We start from the raw sequence: 27554 nt of genomic DNA, 5'->3' as shown, positions 1-27554 counted from the left end.
TGAATCGTGTCTGCATGGAAAATTCTTCTCTTCGTTTATACACTTGACGTACTATTATTGAAGATACAGAACTCTTTGATGCCTTGGATTTTGAGCTGAAAGGATAAAACAAATCAGATCGAATTTCTATCATAGTTATATTTATCAGATTTGTTATGTTATCTTTAATTTTTCCTATTACCATTATTACACCGAGCTCCTCGTTTCCCATATGGTTCACGATTGGCAATAAAACATTGTTGCCCTCGTCTCTCTTCGCGTATTCCTTCAGGTTTAACCGGGAGAAACTGGCAAATAAAATTAATCAAAGAAACGAGATTATAAAAAATTAAAAATTAATTATTTTATTAGAATAATAGATCACGTGGTGTAATTACCCAACTTCGACACACTCCTTGTAATCCGTTTCCTCAGGAAGTGGCTCGCTGACGAGGATAAAATCTATGAATGGTTCTAAGACCCCAGTTAGCATCGATATCAAGGCTGCTCTCTGTAAAGAGTGTATTTCCTTGTCGAGTGGAAACTCTATAGGAAATGTTGAAAAAGAAACTAATTATTGAAAATTGAATAATAATTTAATAAAGAGATAAATGCAATTTAACCAATGTAATAAAAAAATTCACATCACACATATAAAAAAATATAATTAAATTAAAGAGAAATTTGTGAAAACCAGATTTGCAAAGAAGTATTATTATCTTGCAGACCAGGGAGGGAATATGAGAATGTATGTACATATTCCCACCTTTCTGTAAAATAAATATTCATAATTTTTTCACAACACGCTATATACATAATTGAGAAAATCATAGTAAATTTTAAATCATAAATTAAATAAAAAATTAAATTTACCCTTTCTATAATTGTAGGCTATTTTATTTTGGACCGCATTTGGTTTCTCTTGAGAATTGGTCTCCATGTCCTCCCCATTACAACCAAGGAAAGAGTACTCCACGTACAGCATCTTCACATCATCATCCTTCATCAGCGAGGTGTTTTGGAATAACGTGACTTCACTGATCTCAACGAAAATCGGCGGGTACTTAACGGAGAAAGGAGCGAGGGATTAAGATTAAAATTGACGAAATGTCTAAGTGGAAAGCGTTTTTGAAAAATCAAAGAGCATCGAGTTTTACGTTTTACTTTATGGAAAAAATTTCAAACTATTTAAACAAATTCATCTCAAATTACGAAGGAATTAATTTCTTCATTTTCATATAGAACACAGTTGTTATAATTTTATTAAATTTATGATGCGTCGGTTATTATCAAGGGGTGGAAGAGTCGATCTAGGAAACTTGGTCAGAAAAGATCAAACGACTTCTGCGTTTGTATCGCAGCCAGTTTTCGTCCGAGATGATTTCTCTCAGATCCTCGCAAGATTCTTGCAAATTTTCAGGAATTCTTACGTTTGCAAGGACTTCGTTGAATTCCGTGATGCTTTCAGTTTCAGCCTGGATCTCCTCGTCCGTCAAGCCAAAAACGCTTTGAATCTCTTTTTCGGCCTCTCTGAAAATAAAAATTGCAAGATTCCTCTTTGTCTCGACCAAAAATAATTATTAATCTGTATAATAATTATAATAAGCAATGTGCTACTCAGTGTCTTTGCTCTCGATATTCTTGATAAAAGCTGCAATTTCCTTTGCATCCTCCTCATCAACGCTGTACTCGTCCGCCGTTTTGGTACCGGAAGTGGCGCCTTCAATCGTGTTCAAATTAAGGAAATCTGGTATGGTAAATTTCTGAATAGAGTCCTTTTGCACAATGCATCTCGAGTACATCAGTAGATCTTCTTCTGGACCACCGGAAATAGCAAAAGTTTAATGGTATCAAGAATAAAACAATATGCAGAAAGTCTCTACCACAACTCTGTAAATCCGGTTCTAGATTTTTCTCGTTATCGTCGATTTCTTCCTGGTTATGCTCAATCTGATGACTCAAAGGGACTTCGTTGTTGGTACCTTGAGGATGAGGTGGCAAACCATGTATTTTTTTAAAGTCCTCCACCTTTTCATGGTCGCAGCTGAGGCGGATCCAAATGGACAGTTGACCCAGACTGATTCTCGAGAATCGAGGCTCAATGCTGTTCATGGACGCCACGTAGTGAAGCTTGTTCTGGGAATAGTCCAGAATGTCCTTCACGTCTAGTCTGGCCTTTGCCATTGGTACAGTGATGCCATTTTCATTCACGCAACTCGCCTCGAAGCTCAAGCAATCATTGGTTATCCTTTCGAGGAAATCTATCAGATTTGGTATCCTGTACACGAAGGACCTGTCGTAGGCCAAACTTGGATACTTCTTCAGGGGTGTGCTGACTTCTTCCTGGTCCCAAATCAGGCAGCTGATAGAAATTTCCAAATCACATAGATTCCTCTCCTTCATCAGTAGCTTCATTGCCTATGTCCAAATTGAATTTTATTTTGCAGGATTAGAAACTTTGAAGTTTGTTACAACATTAGAAGGACTAGTTTTTTAATTTTAGAATTGATTCAAATTGTAAGTTTGCTCTTAGTATGTGATTTGTTTTGATAACATATTTTTATAATTGAAATAAATGATAGGATAAAAATCGGAGCGATAATGATATTAGGAATAAGATTTTTTATTTAGGTTATTGAAGCGAGAGCTTATCTAGAGTTGACTCACAATGTGAATCAATCTTTAAATTTGGTTCACGTTACAATGTGAAAGAGTAGGGAAGTACTAACTGAGCCAGAAAGTCTCAAGCGAAGAACGTGTACTTCCAGTAATCCTTGGTCAGCACTGATAGAAAATGGAATAGGAGGACCAAAGCGATGGATACAAAATTTTCGCTGGGACGTATCCTCGCAGCTACAGGTTTGTTCAAATATTTTCACTCTTTTGCTTGGACCATCATCGTATCCCGCACTGCTCGCTCGTTTATCCAAAAAATTATTTCTTATCCAGGAGCTACTGATCACATTCATAGATGATATTGACCGATATCGATAATTTCTTTTATCCATGTACCTCCGACTTCTTCGTTCAATTGTACGACTACTGTAATATATTGTTATTTTTACTGCTATTGGGATTATAATTATTAATTAACACGTATACAAAATATTATTAAAAAATTACTATTTAAATTTTACTGTGTATTTAGTATAGCATCATACACTTTTACATTTATAAAAGGTCATTGTGAAAATATTGAACTGATTGTCTTCCTTTTGTAAGGACAGAAAAATATTGAAGAGATCAGAATGGGAAACTATTAATATGAATAGTGTAATTGCCAATTTTGATTCTTTAGTTTTAGTACTATTAAATGTAAAGTCTAGAATTTAATGAAAAATGTATTAACAAATTATATTGTAAGATGGAAAGCTTAGTAAGGGATGTGAAGGATTATTGAAAACTCGTATGGTCGTACTCTATTTAACATTAATTATTATTTTAACATCCATCAATTTACAATGAAGCAATATAAAAAATACAAAAGTTATAAAACTAGATATATGAGGTTAAATACAATTAGCAAGTGCAATAATTAGGTGCTAATTGATTAATTAAGAACAAAATAAATAATTATATTAGTTTTTAGTTCAATAGGAAATATCAGTGAAGAAACAATATTTAATTGTAAGCTCTTTCAACTTGTAATTCATGTAAAAAGTAGGGTAACTTCAGGTACTTAATTTGTTTCTTATTTTATAAAATATATAATTTCACCTGATGAAAAAACTTATTTTTTTGTCAGAACTGAGAGTCGCCAAAAAGTAGTTTTTCGAGCGAAACCACTTGCCTGTAATGCTGACCATTATTGGAGCCCTGACTATGTCTCTTGGATGATTTAGGGGTACCAATCTCAACGTCATCTAAAAGTTTCAACATCTCCTCCTTGGACAGGGGACTCCTAGGCTGAATACCAAATTCAGTTCTTGACTGGTTAGCTGCAGAATCTACGTGGATCCCAACATCCATCGTTGTGTACGTAGATTGATCCTTAAATGTTTTCTCACAACATATGTGATCTGTTTGAGTAACAGCGTCCACCGTTTTCCAAGTATCTCTAACAGTATTCATAGCCTTCTCCAGTATTGATACTTTCTCGAAAACCTCGCAGCATTTTTGACATTTCACCTTATCCCCACATTTCTCAGGTCCCTTGTGCTCCAACTGATGTATATAGACATTCGTGGCTACATCCTTCTTCAAGGTCTAGAACAAAATCCATTCATCGAATAAATGATTTCATACTATATTAACCAGTCAGTCTGAAATTATATACAATCCAAGTAAAACTTTTGTTGTGCAAAAACAATTCATAATGAAAATTATTACTCTACATGGTTTTGCAATGAGAAATTACAAACTCATTAGTTAATTAATAAAATCTATTAGCATTATTTCAATACTTGTCCTGTTTTCTTTTCCTGCACTTTGTTTAAATTAATATATTAAAGTATACATTTTTAGTTAAAGAGCAAGTAACAGAAACAGACCAAATAAGATTAATGAAGCTTTTATGTTAATTTCAACCTTGAGTTCATCTGTGAGGAAATCAACGTTTTTCTGGAAATCTTGCAGTTTGCTGGATAATTGTTCATTGGCATTTTGCAAAGCGCTAATTGTAGCTTTTTCTGAGGTAAATACAGTCTTCAAGGTTTCCTGATCCTGCATTTGATCAGACAATTTTTTCTTCAGCTCCATATTTTCGTGTTCCATCTGACCATATCTAGAACTCAAACTGATAAGCTCTTGATTGTGGTGTTGCAGAATTTTTAATTCACTCTGCAAACTTCTGATTTGCTCATCCTTCTCCCTCGATGCTAGTTGAGAGTTCTTTGCCTTCAGTATTTCCTCATCCAACTCAGCCAATCTTTTTCGCTCCGTCGACAGTGATACTGAAATCTCCTTGTTATTCCTTCATATAATAACAGAAAGCACATTAAACCATTTTAAATCACATAAAATTATTATTGGTTGCTTAAAATATTTTTTTTAATCAGAATTACTTTGTGGTTTCCTCTATGATCTTCTTCAGCTCGTCTATCTCCTTATGCAAACTCTGATTGGTTTCTTCAGCTGTGAGCAATTTATCATTCACCTGGTGGATCTGCCTCCAAACTTTAATGTGTTCAACGTTCTCAGCTATTTTTTCTTTTTGATTTCCAACAACGTGATCTGCTAATTCTTTTTCTAATTGCTCGATTCTACTTGACATATCCTTCTTCTCAATATTGGTATCCTATTAATAAGCTCAATAATTAGCATGGTTGTAAAAATAAATTCACAGTTGTGTATACTAATTATTATTTTCGTATTAAATTAAATTTAATGTAAATGATAAATTATAGATATATATTAAAAAATTTTTAAATTACTTCGTTCTGCGGTTGATAATCTGGTGGTTCCCCTTCATCTCCTTTTTGACCATTGCATCTTCCCGAAGATAATCGCGTCCGAGTACTTTCAGCCTGGTAAGAACTAAAAAATAATGTTACTAGTTATCCATCATTCAAATTTATTCTTATCGATGATATAATAATATATTTATTAACATTGTTCCTGAAGGTAATCCTGAATAAGGTCTACGGCTCTTTACAGTGGAAGCCCCAACAAGTTTATGGTTCAATAACTGACTCTTCAGTACCGCCACTTTGTCCTTTAGCTGAAAAACATGATTCATTATAAATAATGCATATTTTTAATTTATAATAATTAAATTTAGAAGGCCTCTTACCTTGACATTTTCGGATTCGAGGAAATTTAATCTGTTGCCATCTTCATGGATGTTCCAATTACCGGAAATGGGCTTGGTACTATGGGAAAGTCTAATCAATTTTGCAGAAAGTTTCTTTACTGTTACATCTTGAGCATTGTACAGCTTTTTCAAATTATTTGCCTCATTTAGAAGTGTCAAATATTTATCTTCCAACTCGTATCTGTCCCACTTACATACTAAATGGCGCTCTCTGGGATCTAAAACACATGTTTTTTCTCTTAATTATATTACTACGCCCCTGATTTGTAATCATTACGTTGATTACAAACCTATGCTACTTCGACACGTATCTACAAGAGAGCCTTCTTTAACAGGCACGGCATCCCTGTTAGGATCATTCGCCATAATTTTGCAATATCATTTTCATTTCTGTAAAATTGTTAATATTCATCTTTAAAATTTCCGACAAAAAATTAAATGGAAAAATCGGATATTTTGAGTTACGTTTAAACTAAAAATAATGTATTAAAATAATAAGTAATAGGGATACGTTAAAACACTTGATGATAATTATGAAATATTATTGTTCATATTACAAATTTATTAATATATATTTTTTTTAATTTTTTGACAAAAGATCATAAAATTCTGTCGAGAAAAATATAAAAACCAGGGAGGAACAAGAAGCGCGCGTGTAATTTTTGAAGATTCGTAATGGAACCGGAAACGGCCAATGGTGCCGATTGCCGAAGAGAGAAAAGAGAACGGAATAAAAAAAAAACTGAATCATCAGAAATAAAAAAAAAATCGCGGTTTGCCTGGATATCACATTACGCTCCAATTCGATAAGAGAACTGCTTCGATTACATTCGCTATCTTGTAAGAGTTACTCTTTTAACAATGACTAAACTCTGTTCAAATTTCTGAAATAATTCGTAATTATGCAAATTACAGTCCAGTGTAAAAATATGAACAGACACTGTTTGGTAAGATCAAGGATGATTTGGAGTAAAGAAAAAGAAAGAAACTTTACTTTGACAATTGTTTATTGAAAAGAATTGTTCCATTATCAAGATCGTGTAAACACGATTTGTTTTCATGCAACAAAAGAATCGAAGGAAAAGAGAGGATAGAAAGAGATGAGGTTCTGTTGTGATTTCAATGCATTTGAATAAGCAAGAGCTGGAATCTTGATGAATTATCGAAGCGAAGCCAGGTATTTCCTGAAAGTTGTTAGACATTCAAGTAATTTTTAGCGATGAGTAATTGTCACTGGCTGTTGTATAGATATGTGTCACGCGATATGTAGGTTGGTTTAAAAAATTGTTTAAAGAAAGAAACGTTTTAAAAGAGAAAAAGAAGGAGGGGAAGGAAAGTAAAGAAAGTGAAGAACAAAGTGATTGAGGTGAGGTATTGTAAAGTGATGTACAGATTGAATGTAAAGAAAGAACGACGACTGGGAGCAAGAATCAACTCAACCAGCAACCTGCACTGAACGAACGGACCTTGTTGCTTTGATATTGGCCGGCTGAGACCTGAGTGTGCGTGCCAGTGGAGGAAAGTCCAAGATGGCGGAGTACGGAGACGACTGGGTCCCTGATCAGGAAAAAGTTCGAATAGTTTCGGATTTTATATTACACTCACCGCCGGGAGAGTTCAACGAGGTTTTTAACGATGTTAGAGTCCTCCTGAACAATGACAACCTGTTGAAGGAAGGTGCTTCCGGTGCTTTCGCTCAATACAACAAGGATCAGCTCACGCCTGTTAAGGTACATCACCGATTTCCAACATTTCCACCCTCCTCGATTCGCATCTTTATTCCTCTAACAATTTTAACCTAACTTCCCTTCCACTTTTCCAAAGTTTTCTGGTTTTAGTCAGAAAAATTCGATAAAAATTCGTCGAACCTGTTTAACCAATTTGTTTCATATTTTTATACCATTCTGTACCTTAATTTTATTACCATACAATGATTTTAATTTCCTTTACTTCCACCAGCTTGAAAATTATATCTTTTTGTGCTGAAAATTATCATATTTTGCTAGATTATAATCTACTCGCTTATGCTTGAGATGGAATCTATGTGACTTTGATATTTAAAAGCAGAAAAGCCTACTGACGATACTTTTGTATCCTTCTATCACAACATTTGAGTTTTCTAAAGTGGAGAGTAAGGGCTTGCAATATATCTGTCTGGCCTTAATTAATTTTTTTCAGTTATCTTCTAGTTCTTAGAAAAACCTCATTGTTTTTTTCTTAACTAACATTAAATATTTATAGGTCGAGGGAAGCGAATATCCTGCCCTCATAACTGAATACAACGACTTGGGTGGTTCAAGGTTTTATGATCCACGTAGCAAGCAGAGTTTTAAGTATGACCACCTCAGAAAGGAGGCACAGGATTATGAACATTTTGAACCTGACTCAGAGGCAGAGCCATGGAGGTCAGTACTACAGGATGAAATTACCACTTACACTCAAAATCATTACAGACATGGCACATGCTCAGTATTTGGAAAGAATCAAGGAGGTACTTTCATTTATATAATGTATTTTTTTGTAAAATAGAATTCATTAATTTCATTAATTTCTACAATTTCATATCTCTGTAGGTAATATATCGCTCACTGCTTGTATAGAGGATCATCAATTTCAACCTAAAAATTTTTGGAATGGACGCTGGCGCTCTGTGTGGACTGTAAGTTTTAGTACAAGTTCAGGAAGTGCGGAACTAAAGGGTAGTCTCAAAGTACAAGTTCATTATTATGAGGATGGGAATGTACAATTGGTCAGTAGTAAAGAAGTCAAAGAGAGTTTACCAATAACAAATGAAAAACAGACTGCAAAAGAGCTCATTCGACTTGTCAGGGATTCTGAGAATGAATATCAAACTGCTATCTCAGAGAATTATCAAACCATGTCTGATACCACATTCAAGGCCTTGCGGAGGCAATTACCTGTTATGAGAACGAAGATTGATTGGAATAAAATTGTATCGTACAGTATTGGCAAAGAGCTTAAAAGTCAATAAAACTAAATTTTTTTATAAGATATTACAAAAAGTGGATAATTAAAAAACTGCATTGTTGCTGCATGGTTGACGTCTGGACGTGTGATGTGTATGGGAGCAAAATACAACAGTGCTAAACTATATTATGTTAAAACATATTTGATTGGGACTCGTATGTCGCTATTGTCGTGTATTGCTGAAAAGAGAAATGGAAGCAATAAAAGAAGCTGTCAATCATTATTGTTGAAACATGATGGTTTCAAAAATAATGCACAGATTTTTTATGAGATTCTTTGATACAATCTTGTATAGATTCAAAATTCTTAAGATTTTGTAACTGCCTACAAAATATTTGCTAATTCCGCTTTGAGTAACGATTAACAGCTGGTGCGTGAAATTTTTATTGAGTCTTTCGTGTGAATTGTCCATATTCGTCGTTCTTTTTTGGGTAGGGGGGCACAAATTACAGTAAAAGCTAAAAGTATTTTGCATTTAATTATCAAACAATAAAGGTCAGATCTATTGCTTATTGTTTTGAAGTCCTTTGCGTGTTGGAAAATAACGAAATTTTAATCATGTAAGAGAATTAACTAAAGCTACAAGTTTGAATTGAAATAACTAATCTTTTATTGAGTAAGTAAAAATGAATATAAGATACTAAGAATCATTTTCTTAATAATAAATCATCAACGATCTAGGAATTTTTGTAAAAGCTAAATGCTTTGAACTGATTAGCATGCACAAAAAACCGATTTCATTATTTCATAAGCCAAAATGAGCACAATGTCTCATCTTTCGTAATCTTTAAAATACCAGATAAATAAATAAAGTCGTGCTACTAGCAGTAGCACAATGGGGCCACAAGGAGTATTAGAATGTCATAAATTATAAAATCAAGTTTAAAACTAGAAAGCTACAAAATATTAATCAATTCTTCATGAAGTGCTCTGCATTGCATGTGCTAGACACTTAAAGTATTAAAACACAATTTTTGATGAAAACAAATGTTAGTGGGCAAGGCCTACTATTTTTATCTAACTTTATAGTTCATAAACATAAATTTATACATTTTTGTTAAGGAATATTGTTTTATAAGTATGTCTATTATATAACAGATACGTTGCAAAGTTGAATGATACAAAATAAAATAAATGTTAATTGCAGCAATTTCATTTCTGTGTTAATCATAATAACCAACACAGAGTATTTGGATCAAATAGAAATCCTTTGGTGCTATCGCCACACATTACACAGCCAGACATTTTATGCAAAGAGAAAAAGAAGAAAATTAACAAAGTACATAATGTATTGTACATTGTAGAATGTAGCCTAGCCTGCTGGAGCCTTAATCTGTTCATCTTACGTTGAGAGGGTATTATGTACATATGTTACTTGGATGAATGAATGTGGCAAAGAGCATCGCGAGTGTGACATTAAACACAAGGATTCGAAACGGCTCGTGTAATATTATTTGGATTTTGTAAATTACATCGTAATTCAAAGTACTTAAAAACTAAATACAGAAAATATCGCTGGTGAAGAAAACCGCAATTGTCAAATTAAATATACCATTTAAAAAATTTAGACAAATTTACAGTAGATATAATTTTAATTATCAGTCAAGCGAGCTTGGCCGAAATCAATATTCTTTCACGCGTCTCCTCTTGTAGCGACTTTAAAATCTATTTTAGAGTATAACAAATGATACTAATGATGTTAAATATTTATATGTAAATAAAACAATTTTTGCAAATATTTAAAGATTTGTCTTACGCATGTAAATTACAAATGGAAAGTTAAAGTTTCGAATCTTCACTACAGAAATTAGTTGCCTATGATAATAAAATCTAGAAAAAATATCTATAATCAAGTGTATCGTACAATAAGAAACTTATGTCCTCATGTAAAAATTTATGAGCAGAATACATTTATCAGTTAAATTATGTATTATTAAATGTTACAACTGATTGAATAAAGTGGCATAACACTTTATGATTCTGTGCAATAGTTAAAAATCAACTCTTTTCATTTAACCAGTCTTACCAAGAAAAAAAAATGGAAAAACCACCCTTGTACCCTCCATCGATTTATTATTAAGGTGAGAGGATATTTTTATAAATATTTTCTCCCTATATCCATTAATTTAATAAATGTTCATCCATGTGTTTACTAACAGGTGTTTATCAATGTTGACAGAAAAATTCTAGGTTAATTCTCATTTCACTCACCAATTAACGTGGAGGAAGAAATTTTTATTGTTCAGTAAATCTTCTCGAAGAAATTAAAAATAATACACTGGCATATTTATTGGACGAGATGTCGGAAGTTGGTAAAAATTTTGACATTTGCTGCCATTTTTGTTTACATCGCCGTTGCCTTAACAGCAGCCACCGACCAATCAAAATAGTTCTCTATCACGTGACACTTATATAGCTACCAATAGAAATAATAGAAACAAAATTTAAAATATATTTTGTTTTTTTTAACAATTTCTTGTATGTTTAATATAGCTGGATATACATATGTAAAAGTATTCTATAGCTTTTATATTTTCTGTCTTTTTGATAGATAATAAAATATTATTTAATAAAACAGAATAAAGATGATTTAGGGACACAATTTTTAAAAATAAAAAGATAATTGATCAAACCTGTAGCATGCATTTTTGTTATTTTATTGAATTTGAAAATTTAATGCATTTAAACCATTCTTACATATTTTACCGCGATGTATTGTTTATGAACTCCATATACGTCGACCATTTGAAAATTCCAGTCCACGTGACCTGAAAAATAGTGATCAATAAAATAATGAAAATAGCTCCGCTTAAATGTGCAATAACCGCTTTCCGTGCGCTGACTAAAATATTCGATGTGATTGGTTAGTAAGTCAGCGCTTTTTCAGTTTAACCAATCATTTTGAGGCTTTCTCAGCACCTAAATAGCGGTTTGAAGTTGAACTAGCTGATGCGACATCGAAGGCTTTAAGTAGTTTAAAGGTATTGGGTTGTTATTTTCAACAATAATATTTCAACTAACGAAAAGTTTTTTGTAATTAATCAACTTGTAACACAAAATGACTTTATCACCGAAGGAATCAGCTAAACTTATTGCGAGGCTTGCAAAACATGTAATAATCGAAGAAGAAGGTGTAAAAAATGCTGCTTGTTCGGTAAACATAAATTATACGATTAACATTTGATTATTGGTCACTGTTTAAGACTATTATTAAAAATTAACAATTTATTCTTCACTGTAGCCTAAAACCATTGAAGTGATTGAATATCATTATTTGAATGGAAAAATAACAGAAACATTTTGGTGCAGATTTTGGAAGGGTTGAAGGATCATAGCATTCATAGTGGGAGCTTCTCCCAGAAAGATTTCCATCCAAAACCTGATAATCCCAGAGCTGCCGATTGGATCTTTATCCTGGACACATTGAATTTTTCCTTCTGGGTGGATGAAGAATCTAGACGTTGGACTGTTAATGGACAGAGTGGATATTTTGGTCTGTGTACAGCAATTAAAAAAGCTATAGATGTAAGCGATAATTTTATTTTTGCTTTAAAATTTATTTTGTTAAATTATATTGGAAAGAACTTCCTCTTAGATTGCTCGCTTTTGTTTCTTGACTTTTTTCTGCAAACGCAATTCTTCACTTTTAGTCCTAGGCCGTAGTTTTTCAATATTTGCTATTTCTGCCTCTCTCATTTGCTCAGCTTTTAGTTTATTCATTTTCTCAATTAGCTTTTCTTGTTCTGACACTTTATGCCTCAATTCTAATATCTCTTGCTTGTCAGATATTGTCATTTTTGGAAACATTTCCTTTAATTTATTTCCATAAGCCTGCAAACAAAGCAAAATAATCTAAGGAACTAAGCTAATTTTCATAAACTTACTCTTGAATATCTTGGATAAGGTGGTATTGCGCAAGGAAGTTTTGAAAGCTTGTCTTTTCTCTGAAATTATTATGCTTTTTAACCATGGTGAAATATTAAATCATAATACTTTTATTAAAAGCTAAAAACCTCATCCTTTTCTATGAATTTGGTACAACAAATAGTATCTTTATTCTTCAATAATTGCCTTGCATAATAACATTTTAAGGCTTTCTTAGATTGCCTAAGTAGTTCTGGAAAATTTTTTTTGTTTTATTTAAGTACTTTTAAATTGTTATCAATAAAGTTTTACCTTTCATTTTTTTCCTCTCATTTTGAACTTTCTTATTGTATGCATCCAAAAACTTCTTTTTTCGTTTATCAATGCAATTTAATAAAAACTTTTCTTTTTCAATTTGCTTTTTCTGGAACTCTACTCTATTCTTCCATCTGGGAAAATAACAGTAATTTATATCACATAGCAAATAAAATTGCGTAATAACATTTTAATTTTAACTTTTGTGCAATGGCTGCTCTTTTGCTCTCATCTGCTTCCTGGGCTCGCAGCTTATTCATTCTTAATCTTCTCTCCTCTTTTTTTCTCCAATTTACAAATGTCTTTATAATCATTTGTCTTTTCTGACGCTCTGCAGCTTGAAGTTTTTCTTTGATATGTTTGGCAAGCAAAAATCTTTTCTCTTTTCTTTTAGCTAATTCTAGAGCTTTGCTCTCTTGCAAGTTTTTTAACCTTTGCTTTATTTTTTCTTCTTTTTCAGCATCATTCTTTATTTTTTCCTCCAATTTCAGTTTTTCTTCCCTAATTTTTTTCTCAAAAAGTTTCTCAAATTTCTCTCTCTTCTTTATCCTATAATATTTGAAAATTAAAAATTTTAACAATTATAAATAATTTTATTGCATAAAATACCTTTCCACTTCTTTTTGAGCTTGCTCATCAGTATATTTTAAAGCTCTTTCCTCATCAAGAACACCAAATTGCTCCTTCAATCTTTTTCTTACACTGTCACAGTGCACATTTCTCAAGAGCTTTCTGTAATTATTATACTCCTTGAGGGAGCATTTTGCATCTAATTTTTCTGTTATTAATCCTCCTTTTATGAGGGGCTGAATATTTTCTGGCTTCGAAAAAAAGACCCGTAAGTTCTCGTCATGAAGAGGATCATATTCAATTTTAAAATCATAACAGTTTGGATCCCCCAGATTAAAGTCTCCCTCCCTAGAGGCGATCCATAATTTCTTGCCCAATTTCTGCCGTGAAAAATTATAAGACCCTTCTGGTCCCCTTACAAATGGGATTTTTGATTCCAATGGCATTGTCTTCCATTTTGGTAAGCCAAAATTTGGCACTGCACCCTCTGGTTTTTCTATAGATTCTGTTATTTTATTCAAAGGTCTAAAAGAAATTTTTTGTATTCATCTATTTGACCCTGAATTCCAAAATACTCACGGTAGCCTCTTCAGGCAAATCAAATCATATTTGTTCGATTTACACGTTTCCTCCATCTTGAAATTTTTATCCAAAAATTAGTTTATTTTTTTTTTACATTATAACTTAAGGTTAAATCTTCAATTTAATAACAAAAGAAAATGATATTCGATTAATTCGATATTATATTTTTACAGGCAGGGATACCGATAATCGATCCTAAATATTATTCAGTGATCAAAAAAGAAGAATTTGAAAAGATATTTTTGAGTGATGACGGAATTACTAAAATTCCACTTATCAATGAGAGAGTGCATAATTTGCATGAAGCCGGTCAAGTTTTGTTAAAAAAATATCAGGGTAATTATTAATTTATTTATAATTATGCTTTTCTTAGTTAAAATGGTATATTTTATGTTTTTATTTACAGGAACATTTGCAGAATGCATCAAATCATGTGGTCGCTCGGCACAAAAATTATTAAAACTCATAGTAGATGAATTTGAGTCTTACAGAGATGAAGCAGATTATCAAGGATATAGAGTTAGCTTTTACAAAAGGGCCCAAATTCTAGTTGGCGATATTTGGGCTTGTTTTAAGGAAAAGGGGCTTGGAGAATTTAATGACATAGAGTCGATCACAATGTTTGCTGACTATCGAGTTCCACAGGTCCTGGTGCATTTCGGTGCCATGAGATACAATAATCCATTCATGGACAAGTTAAATTCTAGTAAGCACTAAAATTGTTATTTATGCAACAAGGACGTAAAGTAATACTTTTTGCTATGAGTAGGAAGGCTTGAAATACAAGCCGCAAGCGGGTGTGGCTATTCCTACGAGTGAAAAAAGTTATTTTATACTTGAGTTGCGTACAAATTTTTCCTTAATTTCGTAAAAATTTGCGCAAATTATGAAAACTCATTTTATCCCAGTTAAATGCGTCGAGTAATATTACTTCACCGCACACTTTACAAGTATTAAATATTTGTCTCGTTTAAAAGAATTAATAAAGATGTACTTTTTTTACGAAATTGAGGAAGAAACCTTTATTCGGAAACCAAATTTGTAAGGTAAAATTGAAAATGTTTAATTAATTACCAGATATAGAATTAACAAACGGAAGTGAGGAGGAGGTGGAAATTCGTGGATGCTCGATAGAAGTAGTCGAAAGGATTCGAGATGAGGTCAAGGATTTAATTCAACGATATCCTGATTTAAAGCTAAAAGAGTCAGATGTTAACTCAATTTTAATAGATCATTTCCTTTGGGATTACCGACGTCGTCATGCCGAAGAATTGGATAGTATACCATATCACAAAACTAGAACAATCTATTATTAATAATTTTATTGTTCATTGTTGCACTTTTCGTTACGTTCCACAAATCTTGTTATATAAATATGATACAAAGTATATATAGTATATATAACATTTACTACACGAGCCTGAAAATGCAGGACCAAAAATGTTGACGGAGGTACAAATATTATAATAATGTAACAATCAAAAAACGGTTAAAAGAACCTTCGATGATCCAAAATATTAATTAAGTACGATCGTAATTTTTTTAATAAAACATTAACGAATAATTACTTTATCGAACAACACATTAAATACTGTATTTTACAAATGTATATATACAATTTCAATAATAAATATTATTCAACGAATTTCAGTAAATACTGTAGTATTGTAAAAATATTAAATGGAAAAAAATAGATTTTTATGGATCAAACCTTTGACTAATGACAGCGTCATTTGGCACGATAATAGAAAACACTTTGGCACCAAATTCAAAATGAGAAGAAAAATGGACATAGTGTCTGTTTCGTTCAATAAAAATTCGATTAGACATCCAACCATTAACTCCTTTTTTGTATTTCCTCCCAGAAACTTATATTTGATTTTAATTTTCCAGGAGCAATCACCTGGGGACTATCAGGCTGTTCATCTTTGAAAACTTTTTCTCTAGTAGGATGAATTGGTGATGGAACAACTTTGTTTGGAATCTGACGTAAACCTTCCCGAAATTGTTTCGACAGTGATCTGGCTGTTAAACTGTGCAACTGTTTTGGAGGCTCAACAATGAGAATTTCTGGAGTGCAAGCCCTCTCTTTATTACCACGGGGCGTTGTGTCCTAAACAATAAAATTTTATAAAGTAACAATCTTTACCAACTTTAATTTTACTGTGTAATTTAGCTTTTGCTTTAAAAGTAAAGTATCATTTTCTCTTACCTTGGATGGCGGTAGAGAACTGTATTCCATAGATTTGTCAAAAGCTTCGGCTAATCTGCGAACAGAAGGCATGGGTAGTCTAGACAATTCCTCACAACTGTTTCCGCTATCATCTGACCTATCTTGTCTAGGCTGATAGATATCGCTCTGAGAAATATTTGGTACTGACATGGCGGATGACATCATTCCAAAAGTATCATTGTAACTTTCCCCTAATTTGTTCAAGGCTTCAGTGCTGTGTGTCAAATTTCTTTCGGTAAAAACGCTCCGACTTGAAAATCTTAAATTTGACTTGTCATCCTGTCCATTTGACGTACATTTTTTAATGGCATCAATTTGATTTATAGATTGTGTACGCCGTACTCCACTATCGTACCCAAAAGATTTTAAATCCAATTTATTTATTACTCTACGAGGTGCAGCTCTTGTCTCATTCGAATTTCTATTAATTTCGTTCTCAAAGCCGTAAGCCCTGAGATCAATACGACGAATCTTCTGATTCTCAGATTTGCATGTTTCAACATCTTCATGATTGTTGAGTTTCGCATTTATTTCATTTTTGCTGTTCTTCCTCTCGTTCTCCAGAAACTCTTCTACCCTCTCACTTCGGTTTGCTAATTTGCAGGAATCAGACTCTGAATTGTTTTTGTGACAGTCCAGAGCAGAATTACATCTCACTGTATCTTTCTGGAACATGAAAAAAATGAGAAACCTAACAAAAATTTTATCATTTGACACTGATCTAATAAATCACTATAAGTCATTAAGAACCACCAATTATCATACCCATAAGAAAATCCTAGAAAATAAAACTGTAGAATTGAGAAAAAGCTTGATATTAACATTTGTTAGCAGCCGTGCATTTTAGTTGGAAAAATCAATTTTATTTTCCTTGTGGCAAACCAAACTCTGAATTAATTGTTAATGATCAATTACACACTTAAACGCACAAACATCGAAGTACTTACCAATGAAATTTACTATCAAGCCAAGGATGTCATGCAGTGTCGTGTGGTGTGTATGTACAATTTATGTAAATACAAAAAAAAAGATTATTAATTGTTTTTTGTGCCTCTTTCTTAGAAACATGCACATGACAGAAGAAAAAAAAATGAAACCATCACCCGTAGTAATTTTTAACTAGTCATTTTCTTTTTTAAAGCAAAATAAGGATTTGAAATTATCTAATTTTCATTGGACATTTTCTCATCATAACGAAGATCTATCAAGCTATGAAAGCTTCGTTGGTAAACTTCAGGAACATTCGGACGTTTTAGTCTTTTAGTGGAATGTTTTCTTTCGTTCCTTATCTTTAAATCTACTTGTTGATCTATTTTATTTACCAATACCGAATCTTCATGTGGATCTAAAAAAGAGCTTAATCTTACTCTATTAACATTTTTTATTCCACCAAAAGTCTGATATTTGTAACAGCAAAATTGATTTTCAACAGATTGCGTTCTTTGCTGTTTCTCCATCAACTTAGGTCTCTTACTGGGCCTGGAGAATCTTATTCCACCAAAAGTGTGGTATCTTCCTAAATTGAGATACCTCTTGCCATTCGTGGAATATATTTGATCAGTTTTATCAAAAGTACACGAAAGCCTCTCGCAGACCTGATAATTATTTGTCGGAAAGTTCTTTTGTTCACTTTTTGAATCTTGGATTTCGCTGTTATCTGTAGATAGATCGAGAGAATCCATGGAATAAATACCGGAGTCGTTTTGTGATTTTTCTAGACTTTCATTGTCAATTTTTTCAGTCCAACTGAAGGTATCGTGCTGAAGACGCAATAATGGATTGATGACAAAATTAGAAATGGCACGTGGGTCTCTTGATCTGTGTATACTCTCGCGCACTGTAGCCTTTTCGAAATTGCTCAGCTGATTCTCAAGGCCACTCACCTGTTTTTCAAGGTCGGACCGTTGGGAAGAGGCACTGCCAGGTCGATTGAAAACTGGAGTGGACCTTCTGCTACTGTCGCCACTGGATACCTTCGAATTATTTATGTAGTAATCCCTGCTGAACCTGTAGTTTTTTGCAATAATTAACCTAAATGTTTCCTTTATCTCTAAATGTAGTAGATTAATTTTTTCATTACCTATTGATGTCTGCCTGCTTAGCGACTAGAACCTCTTCAATGTCATTTGTATCATTCGCTATTATCTCTTTATGAGTCCTAAAATAAGTGCCATGTATCATAATATACGCTTTGTACACTTCAATTACGAAAATAAGAAAAGTAATGATCTTGAAAGTTACCCAGAAATATCCGAAGGCTTTTTGTACTGTTTTTCTAGTAGTCTTTTATGAATGCTTGCTGGACTGTATGGATTATTTTCAATAGGCGGAGCGTTTTCCCATTTTTTATGTTCGCGTTCAGCAATGGTACCTGACAACCAAAGAAACAAAATATATAAAAATGAATCGAACATTTAATAATAATTTTTCCGAATACGTAATTCGAAAACAAATTACCCGGTCTTGGGGGAGTAGCAAACTGGAATTTTCCAGTTTCCTCTTTTGAAGAGGAATTTGAAGTCTTCACTTCACAATTTTTACTAAAATATAAATCAAATTATTATTTTGTTTAAATAAAGAATTATTGTAATAACATTTACCTGGAATTCTCTACATCCTCAGCGGATAATTTTTGACCACGTTTTAAACTATCCAAATGCCTTCTGGTAGCTAATTCATAATGTTCAGTGTATTCGCTTTCTTGTTGAGCTTCATCCTCATCTATAAATGTAATTACTTAGTAATTGATCAAAACTATAAAACGAAAAAAAACTTACTTTGATTCCCAGCAAAAACTTCTTGATTGATTAATTTCCATTTTGCGGTTTCCAGTGAATTCAAGATTATTTCATTTTCGATTTCATTCATTTTATCGAAAGATTTTTTATTTGGCGGTACCGAAATGGATGTTCTTGGAGTAGTAGAAGGGGTCCTTGGCAATGTCTCGTCTTCTTTTAAGATTTCGCCATTTTCTTCTTGGTTTTCGAAACTTTTCACTTCAAGTTGACTATCTAAAACCGTTTCTGATATATCACGAGATGCATTTTCCAAATCCACCTCATCAATTCTTCTGTTACAATCCAATTTCTGATCCCCAGGAAAAACTTGGATTTTACTAGAATCTTCGGCTTTTTCGTTAAGTTTCTGTGAACCACAAAAATAATTTTTCAATATTCCATTATTATCAGTAATAACAGTAGAATCCTTGGAATATTTTTCACTGTCCAGTAGTCTTTCGCGTTCCTTCTGGAATTTAATGGCATTGGAAGAATTTTCATTATGGTCACTCTGTAGATTTTTCTTGTGAATAATCGGATCCTCATCGTAGAGCTCCATCGTCGCTGACTTCGGAATGACATTATTGATGGCTTCGATAAGTTCCTGCTCGATTTCTTCGTCGGATTGAGCGGAGGAACACTCGGAAAGGTCCGAGGTGTCTTCAGCGTCCTTATCGCCGATCAGAGCCTTGAAATCCGCGCTGGAATTTGGCACCAGCATCGAAACTGGTTCCGCCTGAGACTTCACCTTTTTCTTCTGGAACAGCCAATTGGCCTCCCATGATTCCACCGGATTTATTACCACATTTTGCCAAAAATCTTCAGACTCTTCCACTTCCTCTTCTTCGGATTCCTGTGACGCTAAAAATTCAATATCCACGAGTCAGTGATATCTTCTACAGAAAAAGTAACGTAATGAAAAACATGAGGAAGAATAAAAATAAATTAACAATTGGTACCATCGACAATGTCAACTCCATATTCCGGAAATGGCACGCTTCGAGCGTGGCCAAAGGCCATCGCTTCGCCATCTTTAAATTCCTCGTCAGAAGCATAAGTAGTAGTGATCTCTTCGATTCTCTCCTCGATCTGTAAAGCATGAATAGCATAAGGAAATTCTGCACGGTAACAGAAGAAAAGTAACGAGGACAGTTAAGATTGTAAAAATAAACGTCAAACCAACAACTGAATAATTTTATGTAACGTTTTCAAACAATTCTATTCCGTGGGTAATCGCGCGAGGGTTTTAAGTACCGTGAGAGACAACGGTTCTTGATGATTGCGTGAGTTCCTGATGTGCGGTGCACTACAATCACTGCTACAATCGTCTTGGGACAATGGTTCCAAGCTGCTGCTACCTTCCTCGACTCCTTCATCCTGGCCTAGCTCGCTCTCGCCTGGAAAAATTTCCACGGATTACTCAGACTCCATTTTTTCGTTTGATATTCCGTCGGAACGATCGATTAATCATTCTTAAGGCTTACTCAATGTACCGTTCGTCCTTGAGAATTGTTCCAGGTGAAGTAAATTGCTGTTGCCATCCACGTGGTCCCTCTGGAATTTCTCGATGACCTTGAAATTTATTGAGATTAATTTGAAGATAACATTGGTAATGGATTGGAGTTTAATGAGCGATTCGATAATCCCCACCTTGTTTAGTATCGCAGTGGCTAATAGGTCTTCGTAGCTGTGCTCGTTTAAGTTACGACGACCTTCTTCTTGGAGGCTTCCGGCTTCGTTAGCACCGAAAGACGGTAACTTCCGGGCATCTTCGATCGCCCTCTCGACCAGCTCTCGTAAGGCTGTGTGTGCCATTGACGGCGAATCCGTACAAGGCTTGTCTGTAACAATTACATATCAATTTAATACCTGTCATTTATTACATATTACCATCAATTACAGCATTTCTAATCATTCTTAACACCTTGCAAATAGTTTTCTCCACTTGTTTTTCATATTCATAATAATATTTCTTTTTTTCTTAATTAATTATTTGTGTCTTTGAACCTGATTATGAATAGATAAATTGTAGAAAATAATCTTTATTTTAATTTCTTTCCCGGGAATCGAAGCCGGCCTATCCCAGTAATAACGCGCCACGCTACCTATTACCCTATTTAAACGAGTCTGTTTTCCCTACTAATTATTCGCTTATGATCATTTTCATTATTCAATAATTCTACTTTCCTGTCCATATTTTCACGTTTTTCTTTCGTCGACGAGTTTTCGAATACAGCTTTCCAAGTTTAGCTGACAATACGAGAATAAAAATGTACTTTTTCCAAGGACATAAACCTGCGGGAAAACTGGCACTCGAGCTGCACTTTCTTCCGGTAACGGATCGAATGAGAACTTCTTCGCGTAAAAGCGTCCGAGTCACCGCAATTTCACCGACGTCCGAGCAACGCCACTTTTTTCCCACCGACAATTTCTCAAATTGACCCCCTGAACTGTTTTCGTGCATCGAGAAAACCGCAAGATCCATTCGGAATTGAATTAAGTCATTATGAATATTTGCTTCAAAAGTATATATATTTTGTAGGAGAAACTGATAAATCGAATAAGGTACGTACATTAACCTAAAAATAATTTTTTACAACAAAGAGAAGCCTTATCACAAACAACGACCTAAAAAATAGTTTTTATTTTGAGATATAGTCGTATACATAGGAAAATTGGGGACTGTAAATAAAATATGATTCATCGAAATATGATCCAATCGATTTGTAAGGTTTAGCAGGACGATCCAAGGTAACCTAGCGTAATCTTATCTAGCATGTTGGTTATACCTTGAGGAAACAACTTTCAGTTAACGTCTTTCTCCTTTTTCCTGTGATTGACATTTGCGGGAAAAATGAATAGTACGACCTTCGTCTTTCGGAGTCCCGCCGGGGGATTAACTCGTTAGAAAGCATGTGAAAAGATGCACGTGCCACCAACCCATTGACACATTCTAACCACAAATAAGTCTTCATAGATCCGTAATTATTTCTTACAAAGGAAAATCCGTTTCCGTTCGAATGACTCATTCAACAAATAATTTTCCTGCTTAAATAATTATTTTTCGCGTACAAGTAAATCAATTTCCAAAATACAATATGGCGCTCGTGTGGCATTTCTGACGTCACGCTTGATCTTTGTAGCGTCCATGTTTTTTCTTCTTATGATGCATTCAACATCCAATCACAGCTTTTTCTTGTTATTCTTAAAGACACGAAAAGCGTCCTATCGTTTATCAAATTTTTTAACCTGTACATATTACCATTTTTCCTTGAGATGAAGACATAAGCTACGTAAACGACGATTAATCCGCCGATCAGCGTCAGCGTCTCCTGAATTAGTTGTAACAGCATTTAATAAATAATTCACATTGCACTAAACACCAATTACATTTATACAAAATATCCTATAACCTCAAAACACTGATACCTATAACTTATCCATATCTATAATTAATTCACATATCACTATACATATCTCTTTTTAAAAACTTATTTTAATACATTCCAATCTTATACTGCATTAATTTTTTTTGTATCGATAAATAATTCCTATTGTATTACCAACGTTATTTGTTCATGACTTCAAAAGATTTATTGTATCCACGTAAATTTCAACGAAAAAATTGCTTAACCTGTGTTTTATTAAAAAATTATGTATCGTGTAAAGATTCCTTCTGGGTATGTCTATTATTAATTGAATTTAGAAAATTTCAATAATTATCGCTTTTGTATCTGTATGAATGAGGAGATTAAAGTCGCAGATGCGATTAGCATGGATTTCATAGTAAAAATAAACTATATGAATCGAAGTGGCAAGAAGCTGAAAAATTATCAATGCAAATAGCCTGGAGTGACTTGACATTTGCTGAACGAGGATAGTCGTGTGAAGGTCCTTTGTCTCGTAATCATTCGTGTTTTTATCACATATGAGTACACACGCACCAACACAAACACTCATATAACAAATCATCTAAGAAACCGTTAATAAATCGGATAGTGCACATACACACACGTGTTATAGTTGAAGATCCTGATTTCACAAACCAAATTATTCCCGAGCGTAAGTTTCGATTAACATAACCTAGCAATTTCCTAATGTGAGCCGAATAACTCTCTTAACCCATAATATACCCATAAACGCGAAAATTGCCGGACGTGCAGCCATGGCTCAGTTTTTTTTTCTTTGAAATAATTAAATTTTTCAATTAACGTTACAAACACTTCAGTTTTAACTAATGTAATCTATCTAGAGTCTCTCATAACGCAGCCTATTCAACAAGCAACGTTATTCAAGTGTTTGTACCTCATCGGAATCGTACGGTCCGATTTGAACTCTAATGACTCTAATTTGAATATTTCAGCTCAGTTCAATTTAGAGTGTCAATTGTGCAAGTGATGTACAGATAAAAAGGGGGAAGCAAAAAAAGATGAAATAAGAAAAACATCAAATGATGTTTGATTGAAAAACTTTAGTGGAATATGAAAATCTCTTTTATCAGTGACTGTCAGTTTTTGCGCGTTTATACATTATAACGAATATCTTACAAGAGTAAAGTTTATTCAGCTGCTGGAAGGTCGTTTAAAAGTTATTCCAAATCTTTGCTGTCGTCAGTGGATATTTTCAAGAGCCAATGATAATGGTACATCACTTTTGTCACTAAAACTGATTGATCATTTTTTAACAGACTTTTCCAAACGATTAAGCTGGTTAAACTCAATCCCACACTTGCGATTAATACCCGTTTAGGCCAGAGTAGTTCCAAAATAGAACGTAGTTCGAATAGCTCAAACCAATCATAACGATAGATCAGTACACCTTGAACTACATTCGATTCGTAAATCGAATTTACAAAATCGGTCCAAATGTTAAAATCGATTTTCGACAAATTAGTTTTTTCGAATCTTTCTAATTCGATTAGTTAACTAAATCTTGTTTCCCGTTATTTTTTATTATTGCTAATAAATTTAATTCAATGACCAAAACAGCTTTCTAGGATAAAATTCTAATTTTTAAGTGGCATTTTTTAGAATCAGTTCTGAAACTTCAGTGATTTCTCACGAAGTTCGTATTTCGTCGATTTGTCCAAGTCGCTTAGACCAAATTAAACTTGATTCTTGTGATTTCAATCGTTGATAATTGAATTAATTAATCCGTTAAGTGAAAGATTTATCAGGGCGATTCGTTGTAGCTGTCCCGACAAGAGAATTTAGTGAATGAACCAGATAAAGTAGGATTGCTGGCATTAGTGCTCTTCAACGCAGCTTAATTCCATCTTAATTATTCGAGCCGGTTGTCGTAATTAAGGCGTTCGCTAATTTTCACAAAATTCCAAGGCTGACAGGGTGGACTCTTATTCATCAGCCGTCGTGAGAAGTCTCGGGATTCTTTTCACAATTTGCCACCACAATATTCCCGTTTCCCCAGCTTTGTAATTAACGGGCAATTAGCGGCTTTCCTACCTAAACACATCCGTGCAACTTTGACTCTTTCCTTTATAACACCATTTGCTCTCAAGCCACCCAAAGGTGCTACTATCAATTACACAAGTCAATTTCATAAAACACCACCATAATTATTTCTATACCTAAAACCTTGCATTACTGAAATTCATAACAATTCTGCATTTTTTTCTGAAAAAATTCCATTTTTAGATAGGAAACTCGACGCATATAACATGTACCACAGCAAAGTGTAAAATTGCGTCAAACTCAATATACACAAAGAATATAATTCTTTCATACAACTCTCAAAATTCGAGAGAATAAAAATAAAAGGTCTGAATGGGGGACTCGTTCAATTTGGCGAGACCAAAGGACTTTCTCAACGAGTCCAATGTAAACAAAACAGGTAAACAAACCCAGAAAAAATTTCCAATTTATTTATTTAATGTTTCCACGCTACACGACGTATTCCAATAAAAATCCCCAAACATACGCACACGCAAACACAAATCCCAATTAATTATAAACACGACATTTACGTTGAACTTAACAAACAAACCAAATAAATTATTCACACAGTTTCCAATTGATCAAATTAACACAAAAACTTTCGCTTTAATTTTCTACTGTTTTACACGTAGCACGAATTTTTTGAGGTTATGCGAGGAGGTCGAGTGTTATTTTTGAGGAGAAGGGGGTGGAGGGACGAGAGTTTCGGGATTAATTTGCGCGAGGGCTCAGCGATCGAGCGGCACAAAATTGGCATCCGGTTTGGATGTAATCGCGTTGTGGCGCCGGCCGAGACTGAGCCAGCTTCGTACTGCTTCGACATTCAAGAAATGCTGGGAGACGAGACACATACATGCGTGTGGCTTCCTTTATAGTGGGGAACCACCAGCAGTTTCACAAATCAAACTACTTTACATACCCCGGGGGACTCGATAAACTCAGGCACGCTCGGCCTAAAAAATTATCCTACCTTCACCCCCCTCTGTCTTTCGTTTTCAATCGCCATTTTTTTCCTTACCACATCTTTCATTTCAAAAATCTTCGAGAAACTCTTCAAATTAAATTTTCCACGTAGCAACAAATTTTTCTAAGTAATAAAAATGTTCTGTTTTTGTTAAAAAATTTTATTATATGTACATGTTAATTTTAATGCAAATTTTTGTAAAATTTTGAATTATTAAGGAAATTTGAGAAGGGTAGTAGGGAGGGGGAAGGAAGAATAGGAGGGAAGTAAAAAAAAGAGAGGGAAGAATTTCTTTGGTCATACTGCAATAAAAGAAGAATTATCGCGCGGTTTGTAGCTGTTGCAGGAAGATAACAGGTTAGCGCGATGTGGGTCAATTTGCAGCGATAGCAATCGAATCCACGGTGAATCGTGCGCGCTGGGTGCGCAAGAAAAAGATGAAAAATAATAAATTTCCTCGCGAGGAAGGAAGAGAGAGGGAGAGAAACAAGCATCCAACGGTATATAGCGGTAGTGCCGTGAGAAAATGGCGGAGCGGGCGAAATTGTTGACGAATCAGCAAGACTAATGGACGAGGGACGATTATGAAGATTTTCTGAGCCGCTTACGTAACGCAGACGTCAGCCTCCCGAGGCCGCTGCGAAATAATTGAATTGCAGCTTCGGAATTCAGCCACCACGACCGCTGCGCCCCCACCACTCAAGAAGATGGCCCCACTGTCGCTGTCGCCAGCTTCCTCAACGGACTTTCAACGTTTCTTTTTACTACTTTTCTTAGTGTTCTCTATCGCAAAATAACAGTTCTTACTATTCTTAAAAAATATTTCTTTTTGCAGGGTGTCATTCAAGCAACTGCCAAACCGGAAATCATATAAAAATAAGTAGCGTCCTTTAGCACAATTCTTGAGTTTCTTGTTTTAATTCAATTTTTTACCATTTATTGTGTAATTAATGGGAGGAGTAAAGCAGTACTTACTGGTTAGTGATAGTCGCAAGCAATCCACTAAACGCACCAGGGCATCGGCCAAAGGGACATTGTATTTCACGAAAAACCTGTCATCTGTTAATTGATGTTAGTCGGTAAGTTGGAAAAAAATTATAAAGACGATCATTAATCACTGACGAGCAATTGTTATCATTTTAGAGTTAATGATTAATTGTTATGCAGATGGCAGCACTGATCAATGTTGATAAGCAACGCACACAACGTACAACATGAATTTTTCCTATAATTTACGAAACAATATTTTATGCACCATTTGTCATATATACTATGTGCATTCTCCACAATCTTCAAGATTACTACGAATTTCTAGATTTACCCAAGCTTGTGTAATTTGTAGGAAAATTGTTGAATATTTTTAATACAATTTGTACAAATTTGCGTACACAGCACGTGCACAGTTGCGTCATGAATTTCGCAACTTGTATACATCGATGTGAAACAATAACAATTCGTAAAATGTGCAAAAGCAAGTGGCATAGAAAACTTAAAGAAAATTGATAAGTACTTACATTCCCGACGACCGTAGATCTTAAGGACAGGCGAATCATCCACGTTTCCAACGAGGCCTTGCACTATTCTCTCAACCAAATCCCGAAGAGTTTCCATCTTGCACCTCTCTTCTTCACCGCCTGTTGCTTGATCCAGCTCTGAGCTAGTGGCTGCATTTTCCACTCCTAAAATTAATGCCAGCGAAACTCAATGGTATTTGTGTCGTCAAATCAATTGTTTATATATGCTTAACGATAAAAATACGTACTACTACAATTGCTAACAAGTTTGATCATCGTTAAAGTCACGAAAATAAACATACAAATTTTCACAGGTAAGCGAGCAATGCGTTGCTGGCATAATTCAAGGAGTTCAAGAATTCAACACGAGTTTACACGAATAAGTTATGAATATGTAGATTCAATGTTTATCCAGGATGGACTGGTTAATTTCCGCACAGCGTTTAAACTGACCGGTTCATGCCCCCTTCCTCATTATTCTATTCCTGTTCCGTTATGTCACAGAGCTTCATTTAAAGTAAAATAATTCCAGCACAAAGAGTATTCAACCAGCACACAAGATT

General features: G+C 34.1%; 5 protein-coding genes across 18 annotated transcripts in view; 2 read left to right on the top strand and 3 right to left on the bottom strand.

The window, feature by feature from the left end:
* Nucleotides 1-35: 35 nt before the first annotated feature.
* LOC136775795 (uncharacterized) lies at nt 36-11200 on the bottom strand. The gene is made up of 16 exons (XM_066730870.1): nt 10931-11200; nt 6022-6121; nt 5711-5949; nt 5529-5638; nt 5352-5454; nt 4983-5215; nt 4507-4891; nt 3783-4185; nt 3149-3301; nt 2709-3046; nt 1780-2397; nt 1299-1460; nt 853-1042; nt 378-525; nt 182-287; nt 36-95 (listed from the first exon to the last, which is right to left on the bottom strand). Exons 2-16 carry the CDS (start codon nt 6095-6097, stop codon nt 36-38), a joined length of 3324 nt encoding a protein of 1107 aa, XP_066586967.1. The 5' UTR covers nt 6098-6121; nt 10931-11200.
* cpa (F-actin-capping protein subunit alpha) lies at nt 7023-10761 on the top strand. Its single transcript, XM_066731287.1, has 3 exons — nt 7023-7461; nt 7973-8222; nt 8305-10761. The coding sequence occupies exons 1-3, from the start codon at nt 7261-7263 to the stop codon at nt 8721-8723; spliced, it is 870 nt and encodes a 289-aa protein (XP_066587384.1). The 5' UTR covers nt 7023-7260; the 3' UTR covers nt 8724-10761.
* Nucleotides 11201-11672: 472 nt separating the features above from the next.
* LOC136776002 (queuosine 5'-phosphate N-glycosylase/hydrolase) lies at nt 11673-15383 on the top strand. The gene is made up of 5 exons (XM_066731285.1): nt 11673-11873; nt 12029-12244; nt 14224-14386; nt 14457-14756; nt 15128-15383. The coding sequence occupies exons 1-5, from the start codon at nt 11778-11780 to the stop codon at nt 15364-15366; spliced, it is 1014 nt and encodes a 337-aa protein (XP_066587382.1). The 5' UTR covers nt 11673-11777; the 3' UTR covers nt 15367-15383.
* On the bottom strand, nt 12256-13929 carry LOC136775504 (golgin subfamily A member 6-like protein 1). The gene is made up of 6 exons (XM_066730339.1): nt 13508-13929; nt 13100-13447; nt 12896-13032; nt 12733-12836; nt 12604-12663; nt 12256-12550 (listed from the first exon to the last, which is right to left on the bottom strand). The coding sequence occupies exons 1-6, from the start codon at nt 13912-13914 to the stop codon at nt 12311-12313; spliced, it is 1296 nt and encodes a 431-aa protein (XP_066586436.1). The 5' UTR covers nt 13915-13929; the 3' UTR covers nt 12256-12310.
* Nucleotides 15358-27554, bottom strand: part of LOC136775985 (uncharacterized) — a 24203-nt gene continuing 12006 nt past the window's right edge. For 5 of the 14 annotated variants that reach the window (XM_066731237.1, XM_066731238.1, XM_066731236.1 and 2 more), the window contains 14 exons: nt 26992-27156; nt 26453-26536; nt 20711-20901; nt 20545-20632; nt 20315-20457; nt 20020-20149; nt 19061-19921; nt 18884-19004; nt 18741-18823; nt 18525-18654; nt 18364-18441; nt 18167-18290; nt 16263-16949; nt 15358-16163 (listed from right to left, as the gene is read on the bottom strand). In XM_066731237.1, the coding sequence (XP_066587334.1) occupies nt 15888-16163; nt 16263-16949; nt 18167-18290; nt 18364-18441; nt 18525-18654; nt 18741-18823; nt 18884-19004; nt 19061-19921; nt 20020-20149; nt 20315-20457; nt 20545-20632; nt 20711-20901; nt 26453-26536; nt 26992-27156 (3161 nt within the window). In that variant the 3' untranslated portion in view covers nt 15358-15887. Of the gene's footprint in view, nt 16164-16262; nt 16950-18166; nt 18291-18363; nt 18442-18524; nt 18655-18740; nt 18824-18883; nt 19005-19060; nt 19922-20019; nt 20150-20314; nt 20458-20544; nt 20633-20710; nt 20902-21849; nt 21997-22322; nt 23587-23607; nt 25339-26452; nt 26537-26991; nt 27157-27239; nt 27380-27554 lie in introns of those variants that run through there. The other 9 variants (XM_066731243.1, XM_066731239.1, XM_066731245.1 and 6 more) reach the window with 9 other exon arrangements.

The sequence above is a fragment of the Prorops nasuta genome, unplaced genomic scaffold (genome assembly GCF_024137725.1).
Source record: "Prorops nasuta isolate Cenicafe-Biocafe unplaced genomic scaffold, Cenicafe_Pnas_1.2 PNAS00008, whole genome shotgun sequence".
NCBI classification, from domain to species: Eukaryota; Metazoa; Arthropoda; class Insecta; order Hymenoptera; family Bethylidae; genus Prorops; species Prorops nasuta.
Note: the sequence above shows the minus strand (reverse complement) of the source record. Positions and strands in the feature narration are given on the sequence as shown.